Here is a 15,485-nt window from a genome sequence, read left to right on the forward strand (position 1 = left end):
CTTGCTCCATTTCAGACTTAATCAATGTTCACTGTTTAAAAAGAAGGGAGGAGGAAACTGATGGGAACCCAAGACTATGTATGGGTCTTAGCTATAGTCTACACCCATAGTCTTAGCTACCCTTCAGATCTGAAACTGAACTCTCACTCCTGTGTTAGAATACTCAGCCAGTCAAGATCAAAAGGGTAGTATTTACCCAAGGACAGTGTCTAGGGAGTTAAGAAACACAAAGAGGAAGTGGAATGAGCAATAGTACATTGACGAGCTTGCAATGTGTAAATTGAGACAAAATATATGTAAATTGTTGGATGTAAAGTGGATGATCTGCTCTGTAAAACCTTCACCTGATTCACAATAAAAAGGTGTTTGTTTTCATAAAGAAGAAGAATGAGCTAAAAGGGCCGCAAGAATTGCCTTGGTGAGAGGTGGAAGGTGTATGAAAACTTATTTTTGTCTAAAACTTGCTGTTGCATATTTTGTACCTGAAGTATTAAAAAATAAACTCAGAACCAATAATTAGAAAGTTATTAAAACTTTCATAGTGAAAGGCACGTGATACAAGTCCTTCATTTCTAAAGCACCTAATTTGAATTTCACTGACATCAGATGTATTCCACTCTTACAGGTTGGACTATGTAAATCTGCAAGGGTCCTGGGTGCCCACCTGTCCCTGCTGGTAGCTCCTTCTTCCACCTGCTGCTCCCCTTGGTATCCAGTTGGTATTCGTCCCCATACCAAACCAGCAGTTCACAACCAGGTTGGATGGTGCGACATGTCCGGTAGAAGATCTGCCTGTGGTACTGAAAGGCCACCAAGCTCTGTTCCTCTTCATTCCTGGCCCAGTTCACATACCTGAGGTCAGCAGGGTGAGAGAGAATTCTGGCAGTGAGTGCCTATGACTATTATGTTCCTGTCCTGCTCCCTCCTAATAATGTCCAGGACCAGATACTGCCCACTCCCCCATCACTCTTCGGGGAAGCTCCAGTTCCTACCTCCGCCTCATTTGTGGTGTCATGAGAATTCCTCTCCCAAAGTCCAGCTTCTGATGATCCCTGTGGAGGATGCTCCTCCATGGTCAACTTAAAACCTAGCTCCAGACTTACTTCCACGTGGACTGGCTATTAACACAAATTAAGCTACAACACCTCCACACTCCAAATGAATTTGTATTGAAAGTCACAGAATTTGGCACTTGGTGGTGTACCCTACTTCTAAATAACCACGCATTATTGAGCCCTCTGCCCAAGTCTACCTTTTTCCGAGAGGCCTTTCCCCAACCTCCCGCACTTTACCTAAGCACAGTTCACCAGGCCACCACCCACCTGTTGCCCCAGGTTTTCACAGAAACATCTTAGTTTTAGTTTATTCTCATTCCTTACCCAAATAAAATTATTTCCCATAAGGAGAGTGGCTGGATGACAAGCTGATGACCATGAACAGCCTCACCCCTTGCCGGCTTCCAAGCCTCCTTTAATCTCACTGGTCTAGAAGTCTTGACTACCCAGATGAAAGGTCCCTTATTTTAGGTCCAAGGAACCCTGGTGGCATAGTGGTTACACAAAGGGCTTCAATCCAAAAGGTAAGCAGTTTGAAACCACCACCTGATCCTCAATAGAAAGATGGGGCTTTCAACTCCCATAAAGAGTTATAGTTTTTTATATAGTTCTGTTTTAGGTTCACTTGGAGATATTTATTTCTTGAGAAAATTCAAGTCAAACATTCCTCTAACCATTTTTTAACATCTGTCTTCTAGAGTTTCCACAAAGACATGCCTGTTGGGACTGACCCTGAATAGCAGTGTATAAGCAGGCTGCAGTAGGTGGATAATAAATATCTATTGGGGCATTGACGTGTGAGTCAGTATCCATGAGTCTTCCATGTGTGTCCCTGGGATTGTATCTAGCATAAATGTTTATGCATAGAGGTGTATAGTTTTATCTTCTTATTTCTAAGTTATCAAGACATGAAAGCAAGTTTATGAAGGAAAAAAGAGGCAGCAGGTGTAAAATCAATTGAAATATGATGAAAGGAAACAGATCTAGGCTTGTCCAATTCATTTGTTCTCTAAAGTCAAATACCTTCTGACCTTACCTCATCCAGTTGGCCCAAGATTCATCCTTTCCATCTACATACTCATAGCAATTTCTCCCCTTGGTGATCTGAGTTGCAGAAAAAGAAGGTATGGCACTTTTGTTACTGTTAATAAACAGAGAAATTATGTCATCTCCTTAGTGCTCATTCAGCCATCACTGTCATTCTGTCAGCCTCTACTTGTCTGTGATTGCTGGGGCAGTGGTAGGAGTGTTCTTTGTCTCCATCCTGATCTGTCTCCACTTTCCCTCTCATCTTCAACAGAAGCTGCAGGACTATGCAGAGATGGCACAGTGCTAGCCTGTTTCCCCATGGTGACTTACCAATGCACAAAGGGATGTGAGGGACATGAGCAGGGTAGATGGCAAGTACTTCTCACCATCCATGAGTAGCCGCTGTTGGCTGCTGCCTCATCTTCTGTCACCTGGCCCTCATAGGGGCCAAAGTGAAGGCCCAATGGGAGCTCAGATGCCTCGTTCCAGACTCCAAGTCCAGCCTCAGGAATGCCAGATGGTCCAATTCTCAGCCCCGGGGGCAGAGTAAGGATTGAGCGATTAGGGTGTCCCCTGTCCACAGGACTGTCCTTTACAAAAGTTGTGGCCCTGTGAGCTATACAAGTGTCGATGAAGAAACTGTGACACCTCTCACAATCTGGATAAATGAACAGTAGGGATCAGAACACAGAGTAGAGCATATCCCGACACTTCTCCTCTGGTGAAGGGAGCAGTGGGGACGAGGAACATAATCATACGCACACTGAGAGCAGGAACAGAAAAGAGCCCAGAGCACAACCGTAGACTCTTAAGTACTTGGGAAGGGAACCCATACTGAGACCAGGAGTTAAGCTAAGCCTTCCCCTGGCCAGCAGAAAGGTTACTTACAAAGGTAGTTGTCATCACAAGGTGTGGTTACCTCCTGGTACATAAGGTTCTTTCTTTCTCTCGGGCTATTCATCTTAACCGCCCTTCTCCTGAGCTCTACGGTAGACTACAGAGGTGAGTGCATGTGTGTGAAGTACAGCACTAGTACCTGCCTTGTCAAAAAATGTGGCCTCCTCCCATCAAATCAATACTTCCTTCTATAGGCTGCTATTTCTCTAAAACTACTGGTTCAGAGACCAAGACTCCACACACACTGACTATAGATGCTTAATGTAACATTCAGTTTCAGCTCCTCCCATTAGCAGGTCTACTTTCTTCCAAAAAAAAACACTGAACAAAGTTTGATCCCTGCATCACATATGGACGTATTAAGACACTCGGCCTGTGTCAGCTCCTTCATATATACTTTTTCAAGCAACACGACCTCCATATTTCATTTTAACAAGACTACAAAGATTCTCCCACTCCCAGCACTTTTTTATCCCGTGTGGATTACCATACATACTCATGTATAAGCCGAGTTTGGGAGCACATTTTTTATGCAGTTTTTTGTGGTAAAATTAGGTGCCTCGGCTGACCTTCAGGTCAGTTTATATGGTATAATCCAAGTCTGTGATTACATTCAATGCTGCATTTAACTTCTGGTCTCTTAAATCCAGGCACATAGACCATGCTAATCAAATTTTTAAAACAATCTGGAGGGGGGAGATTCAAATTATTTTCTCTTACCCACTTTCTGTCTCAAGTGCTTATCGGAAGTACTTGCCCTCTGGGAGGTGACCCTGGCTTATGGGGCTGCTCTGACTCAGCTGCAGTCAGCAAAATTGCTGTTCCTGACAAAACCTTCAGATTAGAGTCATTCCTTAGTGGCACTCCAGGCGTTCCCTTGAATGTGAAAATCACGTATTAAAAAGCATGAGGTCTTCAGTGCTAAGAATCCGATCTTTAGTGCTTTGGGGTGTGACATCTCCACATACATAGAGCTTCACCAGCCCTGAGGCAAGTGGGTATTCGAAGGCCTTGAGGGAAGGAGGAGTGCCCAGTGGGTAGTGAATCTCAGGCTAGCACCCCTGCCTTCAGGCTCTTTCCAATGTCTCTATGTAAGTACAAGGGAGGGAGAAAATCAAAAAACCCTGTGAGAGAAGGTGGGGTCTTATAGAAAGCATACATCTGATACCAACAAGTGGACATTAGACAGGAGATAAAAGGTAGAAAGGCACAAAGGGGACCACCATACTGGAAATGACTGGGATGGGAACAGAACTACATCAAGACTACAGATGGTGATGTTAAATGTTTAAATATGCCATATCTGGGAATAATTTGTTTTAGACTTAGAACATATTAAAATATTGGAGTAAAGCAGCTGGTTCTTATACCAATTCTGCTGCAGAAGGCTGTGCCCTTAGCTAATTCTATTGATCTTTCCTGGAGTTTTCTTTTTTTTTTTTTTAACATTTTATTAGGGGCTCATACAACTCTTATCACAATCCACACATATATATATACATCAATTGTACAAAGCACATCCGTACATTCTTTGCCCTAATCATTTTCAAAGCGTTTGCTCTCCACTTAAGCCCTTTGCATCAGGTCCTCTTTTCCTGGAGTTTTCTTATGTAGAAATGGGCACACGTTCCTAATCCTTAAGGTTGTAGTAAACACTAAATATAATAATGCTCATTTAAGTGTTTTGTGAGTCTTTCAATACAGTAGAAATTATTATTTCACAGTTGTGTCATAAAGTTCTCAACCAGCTCTACAAGTGAAGTCTAACCAGTATCATCTTCACCATTTCTTAACCTTGGTACTCATAATTTAATTAGCAAAATGTGTAATCACCCATTCAGAAAGCATGCAAGTGTCTCTCAGGAGCTGAACCTTGGACGTCTGAGATGAATAAGATAAGGAGCCAGCTTCCAAAGACCTCTGTGCAGAAGGGCAGGCTAACCAGACCATTCTAACCACAGGAGAAATGCCTCTCAAATCCCAGAGAAGAACTTTAACTTCCTCTTACAGGACATCCATTCCAACAGAAGGATGAGTTTCTACTCAGGCTTGGAACTAATGCCTCCTAGATGGAGTCCCTGAGGTGGATAACCTGTCTCCTGCTTCACTTGGGATAATCCTTTGCCTAAATTACCCTTATATTTGCACTTGATGGAATGACAAGGAAACAAATTACAGCAAGCATCTCTTACCTCAGTTGTTGGAGTGGCAACTACTTTGGCATAGTAGAGAAGGCCCTGATAATCATCGGGACCCCAGGGAAGACAGCCTGCCTTCTAGAAATGTGTGTAACTTTTAATGAGCAAATGTAGCACAGATGAATTACTTGGGATGGCTCTCTCTAGTCATATCTTAACACCCACTGGATGCCTGGGTGGGGACAAGCAAATAAGGTGAATGGGACTTTCATGTGGGGATTGGTCAGTTTTGCCATTCTGCTGGGTATAGTGGGCCATCTCAGAAACTGCAATGGGAGAATCTCACAGCCACTGATAAAGAAGGGTCATGAGGAATGTGGCTTTGGGATTCTGAGACCCTTGAGTGGTAACAGAGGCGGCAGAGGCACTGAGAGTGTGAAACAGAGCTTCCTAATCTACGGAACAAGTAAAGTTGAGTGCTTCCTGGTAGGAGGCTGGCTTGCGGAGTAGGGTGCCCTTTGGGCATTTATCAGCACCAAAGGAATTCTGGTAGATGCCAAGAGGCTGTGTGGCTGAGAAATCAAGGACCAGAGAGAGGTGTTGTTGGAGAAGAGATACTGCAACTGAAAGAACTGTATCCCTAACATTTCTGATCCTGAATTGCATCTGTTAATTTCCCTAATAAACCTCATAATCATGAGCATTGTCTGCAATGGACTTTTCAATATTGCATAATCCAATATTGCAATGGATTATCAAATTTAACAGAGAGACATACAGTGCTGTGGGTGGGATGGCTGTTGTCAGAATATGATAAAGAAGATTAGAAGGGGGAAGCATGTGTGGCTGCTCCTCACAGAATTGGTCTTGAGCTGATAGGGAGTCCAAGTCACTTTCTCCCTTGGGTGGCTGAAGGTCAGAGGTCACCTCCATGCTATTCTTGAAGTGAGTACTTGTTTTGGACTAGATTCTTCCATTGGTATTGTGATCCCAGGTATGTAACTGAAGTACCTACCTCATAGGCTTGTTTAGGCAAAAGGTCATTTGAAAATGATTTCTGCAGTATCATTAAGATCTGTGCTTCTAATCCGGAGTACCTGGCACAAACAGTTAAGCACTCCACTATGAACTGAAAGGTTGGAGTGTACCCAGAGGCACCTTGGAAAAAAGGCCTTCAAATCTTACTTCTGAAAAGTCACATTAGTTGCACATTTCTGGGGTACAGCTCTACCTTGACGCATACGGGGTTACCGTAAGATGGAAAAGACTCACTGGCAATGGTGCTGCTCTTTGGAGTCCCTGAGTGGCATAAAGAGTGAGGCACTTGGCTATGAAGAAAGGAAAAAGGCTAGGTGTTAGAATCCAGGGATTCTTGGAAGAAAGGCTTGATGATCTAACTCTGAAAGGCCGCAGCCATCGAAAGCTTCATGGAGCACAGTTCTACACTAGACACATGGGGTTGTGATGAGATGAAACAGAATCAAAGGCAACTATATATATATATGCTTCTATTGGGCTATTGGGCTGTCAACAAGTCACTTTCTTAAAATGGTAAAATAAGCATACATAAAATTTTATCTATTTTCTTAAGCTATTAAGTGATAAGGCTTGAGGGAGATTATTCATGTAAAGCACTTAACATAAACTATGGAATTCTCTGGAAGTAAAACAAGCGTTAGTTTATTACTGTGGAGGTGATGATGGTGTTGGATTGTATCCGAGTGACCAGGAGAGAGCTGCAGCAGTCCTGGGGTTCTGCACACCTTCCTGCCCTTACCTGAGTGTGATTCCACATGAAGACACTCTTGTTTGTAGCACTCACAGACTCACCTTCTGAGGTTTACTCTGCGCCACTCTGGAAGCCATCCAAGGAGGTATCACTGAAAGATGAGGAGAAAACATACAAAACAAGAACCAACAACAACAAAGGCCCCAACAACAATGATCCTATAAAACAGAGAAAGCCCTCAAGCTAAGAACAAGTAGAGGATATTAAAAATGTACAATCAATTGAAAGTGAGTCCAAAGGGAGTTGATGGCAAGGTGCTATGGTCGGTCCAGTCTATGCACAGCTGCTAAGAACCACTTTAGACGGCTCTTTGTGGGACACTGGAGCTGTTCCCATTCACAGGCCATGGACAGTGGGGATTCACCGGGAGATTGAATCCACGTCGGGACACTGCAAATCTATTTAGAGGCCTCCACCATCATCTGCAAACCAAGTGTTTTAAATTTGGGCACTGGCACTCATTCTCTCCTCGGGGCTTGGATCTTCTTGTCTACAATCCTGTATTTTTTTCTGAATAGGGAGCCCAGGGTGGGTGAATTGATGAAGACAGGAGTTGAAATCAGAATTACCTGGGGGCATGGAAAGGGAGGGCAGGCGGTAGGGGGAAGTCAACACCAATGGTCACAAGAAGGAATAAAATGTTCCCAAGTTGATCCTGCTGATGATGACTACACAACCCTTCTTAATCTGACTGAACTATTAAATTGTATGATTGAAGTGTTGATTCCAGCTCAGTAAAACTAATTTGAAAAATAACATTAATTCTTTAACTAAAACTTTGATTGGATTCAAATTAAAATACTAAAATCAGAATTTATTTTGCTTGGTGAATGCTTCTCAGCTTGGGAGCTCCTCACAGAAGAACAAAGAATTAGGAAGCGGAAGGTTTGACAGTCCCAGGATCATCCACAGTTGATTTAAGAACAGCTTCTACTGTGTCACTAATCAACCCATAATGGGTTTCTTAAGATGCTTCATTCTCAGCTCTGGTTCATGCGATGGAGCTAAAGCCTCACTTACGCAGACATGCCTCTTTTATTTCACTTCATTTGCTTCACAGACCGTGAATTTTTTGCACATTGAAAAGTCTGTGGGCATCCTGTTTTGTGCAAGGCCATTGACACCATTTCCCCCAAACCTATGTGCTTACTGGGTGTCTTTCTGAGTCACATTTTAGTCATTGTCACAATATTTCAAAAAACTTTCCCCTCCATAAAATGTTAAAAAATAATTCATGGTGCTGTTTTGCACTTATAGAATAGAGCATCATACACTGCAGAAGCAAGCTTTGGGTTAATGCCCTGAACTTAAAAATATCTGGAATCCACAGGTGAAAATTACAGTGGCTGAAGCCAAACGGACCTTTCCCATTTAGCAGGGCTGATTGGCATTTTGTAAATTCTCTTGTCTGCGATGCAGAAGATGAAATCAGAGTCTCACTTCTAGTTTATGAAGACAACGCATCATTTTAGTTACCTGAGGCTGTCCCTGGTCTGTGCCTGTGGGAGCGCACAGGGAGATCTCAAACTCTCTCCCAAGACTCCACTGAGGAAGAGGCTCATGAGACGTGATTAAATACATTTACTAAATAAAGTATGTATCTTTTCTGTTAGGTGCCATTGAGTCGGTTCTGACTCAAAGCAGCCCGATGTACAACAAACGCAACACTGTTCAGTCCTGCACCATCCTCACAATTGTTAGGTGTGGGCCCATTGTTGTCAATCTATCTTTTTAAAGGTTTTTTTTTCTCTCTCTCCCTGTCCCTCTACCAAGCATCTATTTTTACACTGATTTATAATTTTCTCTTATAAGATGTTTAATCCAGTAACTATGAGCCTTTATAAAATTATCATTGCAAATTAAAAAAAAACTCACTGTCATCAAGTCGATGCTGACTCATAGTGACCCTATAGGACAGGATAGAAATGCTCCTGTTTTTCCAATTATAACTATTTATGGGAGTAGAAAGCCTATTTATTGTCTCTCTCCCAAGAAGCAGCTGGTGGTTTTGAATTGCTGACTTCAGCCCAACTCATAAAATAGTTTTACAGTTTAATTAGTTATCATAATTGTCCTTTGGTTAGCAAAAGCAATCTTCTTCTTAAAAACAACCATTTTTAACCATAAAGTAGAATATAAAGAATTATACTGCACACCAACTACTTTTCAGTGGGACCTCACTATTCCATGACGACTGCTCCAGATCTTTTTATTTGTCCTTTGAAAACAACAAAACTAACCCAGCCACAGTTAAGTATCTGCCCCTTCCTCCTTTTCTAGTGATGGCCATTATTCTGAATTTGGTCTTCCTTCTTCACAGATTTTTACCTATTTAAGTGTGGGATACAAAAAGGCTTTTCCCCAGGTTGTCTCCCCCAAATATAACAGACCTAGGACACTGCTTGCAACACATGGTAAATGATTGTAGCACACTAGGAAGCAAGCTGCTTAGAAGTTACCTCCCTGAAGGAATCAGCCATCCAGAGCAATCAGACTATAGTCTGTTCCACTGCAGGTGGGGCTCACACCCTACTGATAAGTAAGGATAGTGACTGTTTCCATGGAGAGCCCAGAGAATAAATCAAACCAGCTCAAGGACAACCAAGGTTAGGCTGCCATCCTGAATCAAGGATCCACCATCTTCTCACATATATACCCTTTATCCCTCCTCTTCCTAATGCATATACACCTCTAGATCGTCCTCCCCCCCCATTGCCGTATTGCTTATGATACAACACCTTCCTGTGACATATGTGGTTACCTGTAATCAGAGGAGCTTTCACGCCCCTAAGGATATGTAAGCCTTGATCAGAAATCTATTCTCTCCTCCTCTCGCCTCCCACTTCCACATGGATCATGAAGAGGGGATGAGGTTGAGCACGCTATTTCACCTTTATTTTACCATCCCTTCTAGCTCTCTTATTCTCTGACTTTACTATAATCTTCCTATATTATCACCATACAATTTCTCCTATGGACCCCGTGATATTGTCAGAGGCTGGCTACTCTAGCAATCAAGGTAGCTACAAATAACACAGACTAGTATACATTTTAAACCTTTCGGTGGATGGCCTCTAACTCTTTGCACCTTACAGAACTTGCTTGCTTGTTGAACATTTATGTCTTTGCATGAAGAAACCTTTTGCTACCTCCTGAGAAGTGGCTAAGACCTGACCCCTTGAAATCCTGCTGACCTCACCTTGCTGCTGAGGTGTCAACTCCTCATCTGAATCCTCCATGTTATTTACCTGGGCTTTGATGGCCCGACTGCAGTAACATAAGAAAGTTGGGTGAGGAACTTTGAGACGTGGAGGGAAGCAAAATGTTTGTCTTCAAGGGAGAGAAACAGAGGGACAAGGAAGGGCAGTGACTCCGTGCATGAGCTGCCAGAGCCTCATAATATACACAGGAGAACAAGCTTGCCCACTAGGTCTACTTGCACACTGAAGGTACAGGAGTGCAGGGACTGAGGTCTGTTGATAGGACCCCCAACTCTGTACACCTCACACCTCCTGTTAGCTATGGTGACCCACGCCTCACAGCTTATTTCCACATTCCTGCAGCAGAGTTTCTCCCATTCTCCTAGCTCTGTCCATCTTTCTTTGGAGAAGTATACGGAATGTCTTGAAATATCCTTGGCCTAGAGAAATGACACATTACCCCAATGGTTCACTAGTACTGGCGCAGGTCCAGACTCCCTGTTTCTTCACCTGGGCAGGGAACAGCTAGGAACAATGACCCCATCCCCTCCCCCTTCTTTAAGGTGGTACTTGATGAACAGAGCAGACTCAGCACTCCCTTTATTTATATATATATTTTTGAGACTCGTGTGACTTTTAATTATTTTACTAATGTCTTACAGTATGAATGAGGAGTAAAAGAGATAGGGCAAGGTAAAAAATAAGTTTCTTTCAAGTTCCTTTAATGATTGAGGCATGTGCTAGAAGAAAGTTCAGTAAAAGTATCCCATCCGTGTTATCTTTCAGCGCTCTGTGGAGAGGTGTAAAGGTCATGGGAAACTGATTCTCCCCCAGCCCCTCCTTTTGCCTCCTGCGGCTCTCCTCCCCGTGCCATCCTCCCCTCCCCAAATACTACTCCTCCAGCACTCCATGTGGCACCCATGGGAAACAGAACCCAGAAGAGACTGTTGCAGACAAACTCTCAACCTTCAAACATTAAGGAGTCTGGGAGGCCACGGCTCCCTGGAGGAAATCTTCACATTAGTGGGTTAGAGATGCATCTCACTCACGTTTCCTCAGTTAAAAGGTATTCCCCATGACATCCCCCAAGAATTATGCCAAATTGAAGGTGCTGTTTGTAAATACATGGTCAATGACTACACTCTTGAAGGTCATCTGCCTGACTGTTGTTTCTATCAAGCACAAGTAGACCCTATTGTCTGTCCCACCCTAAGTAGGGTCCACTCCCTTCTGATAGAGATAATGGATTGTTCCCCTGGGGAGAGCTCAAAGACATCTGAGGTCAAGCCAGCTCAGAGGCAAAGTTAGACTGCCAACTTGAATCTAAAGTTGAATCCGTATGTGCCTTCCTGTCACATGTGTGTCCCTAGTACAACCCCTTCCTACTGTATAAACGTCCCTAGATTGTCCCCTTCCTGTTACATGTATGCCTATTGTACAACCCCTTCCTGTATCGTATGTGCTTACCGTGGCTTGCTTGCTTGAGATTATATAAGTCTGTGAGTCAATAAAGTACGGTCTCATTCTGGTGCCCTTGCATGCCTTATCTTGCCTGATGTCTCTTTAACTTACCTCTCAATTACACAACCACCCCGTGGAAGCAATCAGTTGTGGGGAGGCAGGTCCCCCAAAGGCCTTCCCTCCCTTCTTTTCTGGTGCCCCACTCACCAGGTGTGCCCTTGCCTCTTTCTTCATGTCTACCCAAGGGCTCTCCTCCATGGCTCCTGGCAGGGCTCATGCTGCCAATAATCCCCATGGGCTCCAAACGTCCAACCCCAAGACCACAGTGCCTGGAAAAAGAGAAACTTCCAGAATATGTGATCCTTTGGAATACATCCCAGACCACTACCCGGGTGCTGATGTGTCTGGAGTTGAAAACCTATAGTGGAAGGATGTGGACCTGGAGGTTGAGGCTGTGCTAGTAGTTAGGGGTTGCATGGGCCAAGACACATCCTGATCTGAGGGGATCTTGGGGCCAAATTGGGGCCTTGAAGTCCTGTTCCAATTAGAGGAAGTGATATTTCTCAGAGATGTGACTGGAAAATGTGGATGTATCTGACAGTAAAGCAGGTTTCACATCGGGATTGTATCCTTTGAATATACAACCTAATCTAATATGTTGAGCATGTAATCAGAGACCCTGGACTATATGAAAAAGAACTTAGCATCAAGATTGGAAGATGGTTTATTAGCAGACTGGGATATGCAGATGACACCACCTTGCTTGCTGAATGTGACAATGACTGGATGCATTTGCTGGTGAGAACCAAAGATTGCAGCCTTCAAAGTGGACTAAAACTTAATTAAAGAAACCAAAATCCCTTATCAAGGATGGTTGTATAACACAAAGAGTATAATCAATGGCACTGGATTGTGCATGTAGAAGTATTGGAGAAGGTTTTGTTGTGTACATTTTTGCCACAATTAGAAAAAAACCTACATGAATAACAATGAGTACAAGGAAGAAGAAAATGTTCTAGAACTGAATGTGGTGATAATTGTACAACTCTTCTTGATATGGTTGAATTACTGAATTATATGACATGTGGATGAAGTGCTAATAAAACTGTTAAAAAATAAAAACCCTCACAACTGGACCAATAGGTAACATCATGACAAACACAAAAGGTTGAAGTTGTCAAGGATTTCATCTTGCCTAGATCCACAATCAATGCTCGTGGAAGCATCAGTCAAGAAATCAAATGATGTATTTACATTAGGTACCATGTATACTCGTGTATAAGCCGGGTTTTTTTGGCATATTTTTAATGCAGTTTTTGTGGTAAAATTAGGTGCCTCAGCTGATATTCGGGTCAGCTTATACTCGAGTATATACGGTAAATCTGCACAAGACCCCTTTCAAAGGTTCAAGAACAAGAAGGTCACTTTGAGGACAAAGTGCCTGACCCACGAATAGTATTTTCAAACTCTGGTGGTATTGTGAATTGCACACTGAGCTGCTAACCTTGAGGTCAGCAGTTTGAAACCGCCAGCAGCTCTACCAGAGAAAGATGAGGCTTTCTACTCCTATAAAGGATACACACATGGACAATTTTACCCTGTCCTATAAGGTCACTATGAGTCAGAACCAACTCAATGACAGTGAGTTTACCATGCTGGGAATAACAAGAGCATCAGCGTCATATATACTTTATAAAAGAGCATTTCAATATCTACCCTATATTATCCTATGCCTACAAGGAAGATTAGCTAATATGACTATTGTTCAAATATATGCCCAATCACAAAAGCCAGTGATAAAGAAACTGAAGAATTCTATCAACTTCTACAGTCTGAAATTGATCAAACATACAATCTAGATGCATTCATAATTACTGGTGATTGGAATGTGAAAGTTGGAAAATATGACTTTGGTGCTAGAAACAATGCAAGAGTTTTCATCATAAAATCTGTAAGACCATTGTACGAGCCCCCAATAAAATGATTAAAAACATTTGTAAGACCAATAACTCATTCATTGCAAATACCTTTCTTTCAACAGCACAAATGGAGACTGTTCATGGTCATGTCATCAAATGGAAGACATAGGAAACAAATCAACTACACCTGTGGGAAGAGAGAAGCAAGAAGCTCAGTCTCATCAGTCAGAATAAGGTCAGGAGCTGACTGTGGAACATACTGTCATTTGCTCATATTCAAGTTCAAGTTGAAGTACAAGAAAATTAAAATAACTCCTTGAGATCCAAAGCAATCTTGAGCAATATCACCAAACTGTGATATGCTGAAGATTTGGTATGCTTGATACAAGCATGGATTGATGCATAGATTGCTGTAAGAGCCCCAAATAAAATGATCTTAAAAAATAAAAAGGAATAGATTTGACACCTTAAATACTAATGACCAAGACCCAGATAGATCAGTTGTGGAATGACATCAAGCACATCACACACCAAGAAAGCAAAAGGTCATTAAAAAGACAGGAAAAAGAGAAAAGAAGCAAACAGATGCTCTGAAATTAGCTCGTCAACCTAGAGTACTGCTGCACATTAAAGAAATTATGAAGCAAAGGAGCGGAAAAGAAGATTCCAAGTAGCAACTCCAGAAGAAAAAGTATTATTTTTTTAATCATCTTATTGAGGGCTCGTACAACTCTTATCACATTCCATACATACATCCATTGTGTCTAGTACATTTTTTGACCTCACCAGTCTCAAAACATTTGTGAAAAGTATTATGATGAGATGTACAAAGACCTAAAGTTAGAAAATGAAGAAACACACTTAGCATTTCTCAAGCTGAAAGCAGTTGAAAAACAAATTCAACCCTTGAGTCATAATATTGAAGGACTAAAGACAGAGGAATCATCAAAAGAAGATGAAAGGGACACACAGGATCATTGTGCCAAAAAGAATCAATCAGTGATCACCTATTTCAGGAAGCAACATGTGGTTAAGAGGCCACAATAGTAAAGGAAGAACTCCAAGATACATGGAAGGCACTGGTGAAAATCAAGACTTCGGAATTGAGAATGAGATGTTTCAACAAACGAATTAACTGAGATGCTCTGATGAATGAATGAAGTGCTGAAAGCACTCACTCCTCTATGTCAAGGCAGGTGGAAGACAGCTGCCTGGTCAACTGTCTAAAAGAGATCTATCTGTGTCCATTCTGAAGAAACGTGATCCAATGGAATGTGCACATTATTGAACAATATAATTAATAGCAACACACAAGTAAGGTTTTACTGAAGATAATTCAAAACAAATTTCAGTCATACATGACAGGGAGCTGCCAGAAATTCAAGTCTGCATTAGAAGAGGGCTCAAAACCAGATATGTCATGGCTGGTGTCAGATAATCTTGACTGAAGGAAGAGTACCAGAAATAGGTTTACCAGTGTTTTCTTCACTATGCAAAAGTGTGAATCCCAAGAAATTATGAATAAGATCCAAAGAATGGGAATTCCAGAACATTTCATTGTGCTCATGGGGAACCTGTATCTAGATCAAGAAAGAGTCATTTGAAAAGGATAATATGTGGTTTTAAATAAGGAAAGGTGTGTGTCAGGGCCGTGTCCTTTCACCAAACATACCCAGGGTTTTTTGCACACAATGTGGCACACAAGTAATGTACACAATCATGCCGTTTGCACAGGGTCTCCAGGAATGTGCCATATCTTCATAACAATGGGTGTGTCTATCCCTATTGGTGCAGTGGTTAAGGGCTCGGCTGCTAACTAAAAGCTCAGTGGTTCAAACTTACCAGCAACTGCACCAGATAAAAATGTGGCCGTGTGCATCTTTAAATTTTTATAGCCATGAAAACCCAACCCTAGAGGGGCAATTTGACCCTTCCCTATAGAAATACCATCAATCAGAATTGATTCATTGCCATTGGGTTGAGAATGGTATCTATCT

General features: G+C 42.2%; 1 protein-coding gene across 4 annotated transcripts in view; it reads right to left on the reverse strand.

Annotated features, from left to right (window-relative positions):
* Positions 1 to 15,485, reverse strand: part of LOC142431488 (uncharacterized) — an 81,274-nt gene that overhangs the window by 14,854 nt on the left and 50,935 nt on the right. For 2 of the 4 annotated variants that reach the window (XM_075536459.1, XM_075536460.1), the window contains exons 5-8: positions 11,777 to 11,898; positions 6,950 to 6,999; positions 2,092 to 2,159; positions 665 to 852 (exon numbers count right to left, since the gene is read on the reverse strand). In XM_075536459.1, the coding sequence (XP_075392574.1) occupies positions 665 to 852; positions 2,092 to 2,159; positions 6,950 to 6,999; positions 11,777 to 11,898 (428 nt within the window). Of the gene's footprint in view, positions 1 to 664; positions 853 to 2,091; positions 2,160 to 6,949; positions 7,000 to 11,776; positions 11,899 to 15,485 lie in introns of those variants that run through there. The other 2 variants (XM_075536462.1, XM_075536461.1) reach the window with 2 other exon arrangements.

Source organism: Tenrec ecaudatus, chromosome 18 (assembly GCF_050624435.1).
Source record: "Tenrec ecaudatus isolate mTenEca1 chromosome 18, mTenEca1.hap1, whole genome shotgun sequence".
NCBI classification, from domain to species: Eukaryota; Metazoa; Chordata; class Mammalia; order Afrosoricida; family Tenrecidae; genus Tenrec; species Tenrec ecaudatus.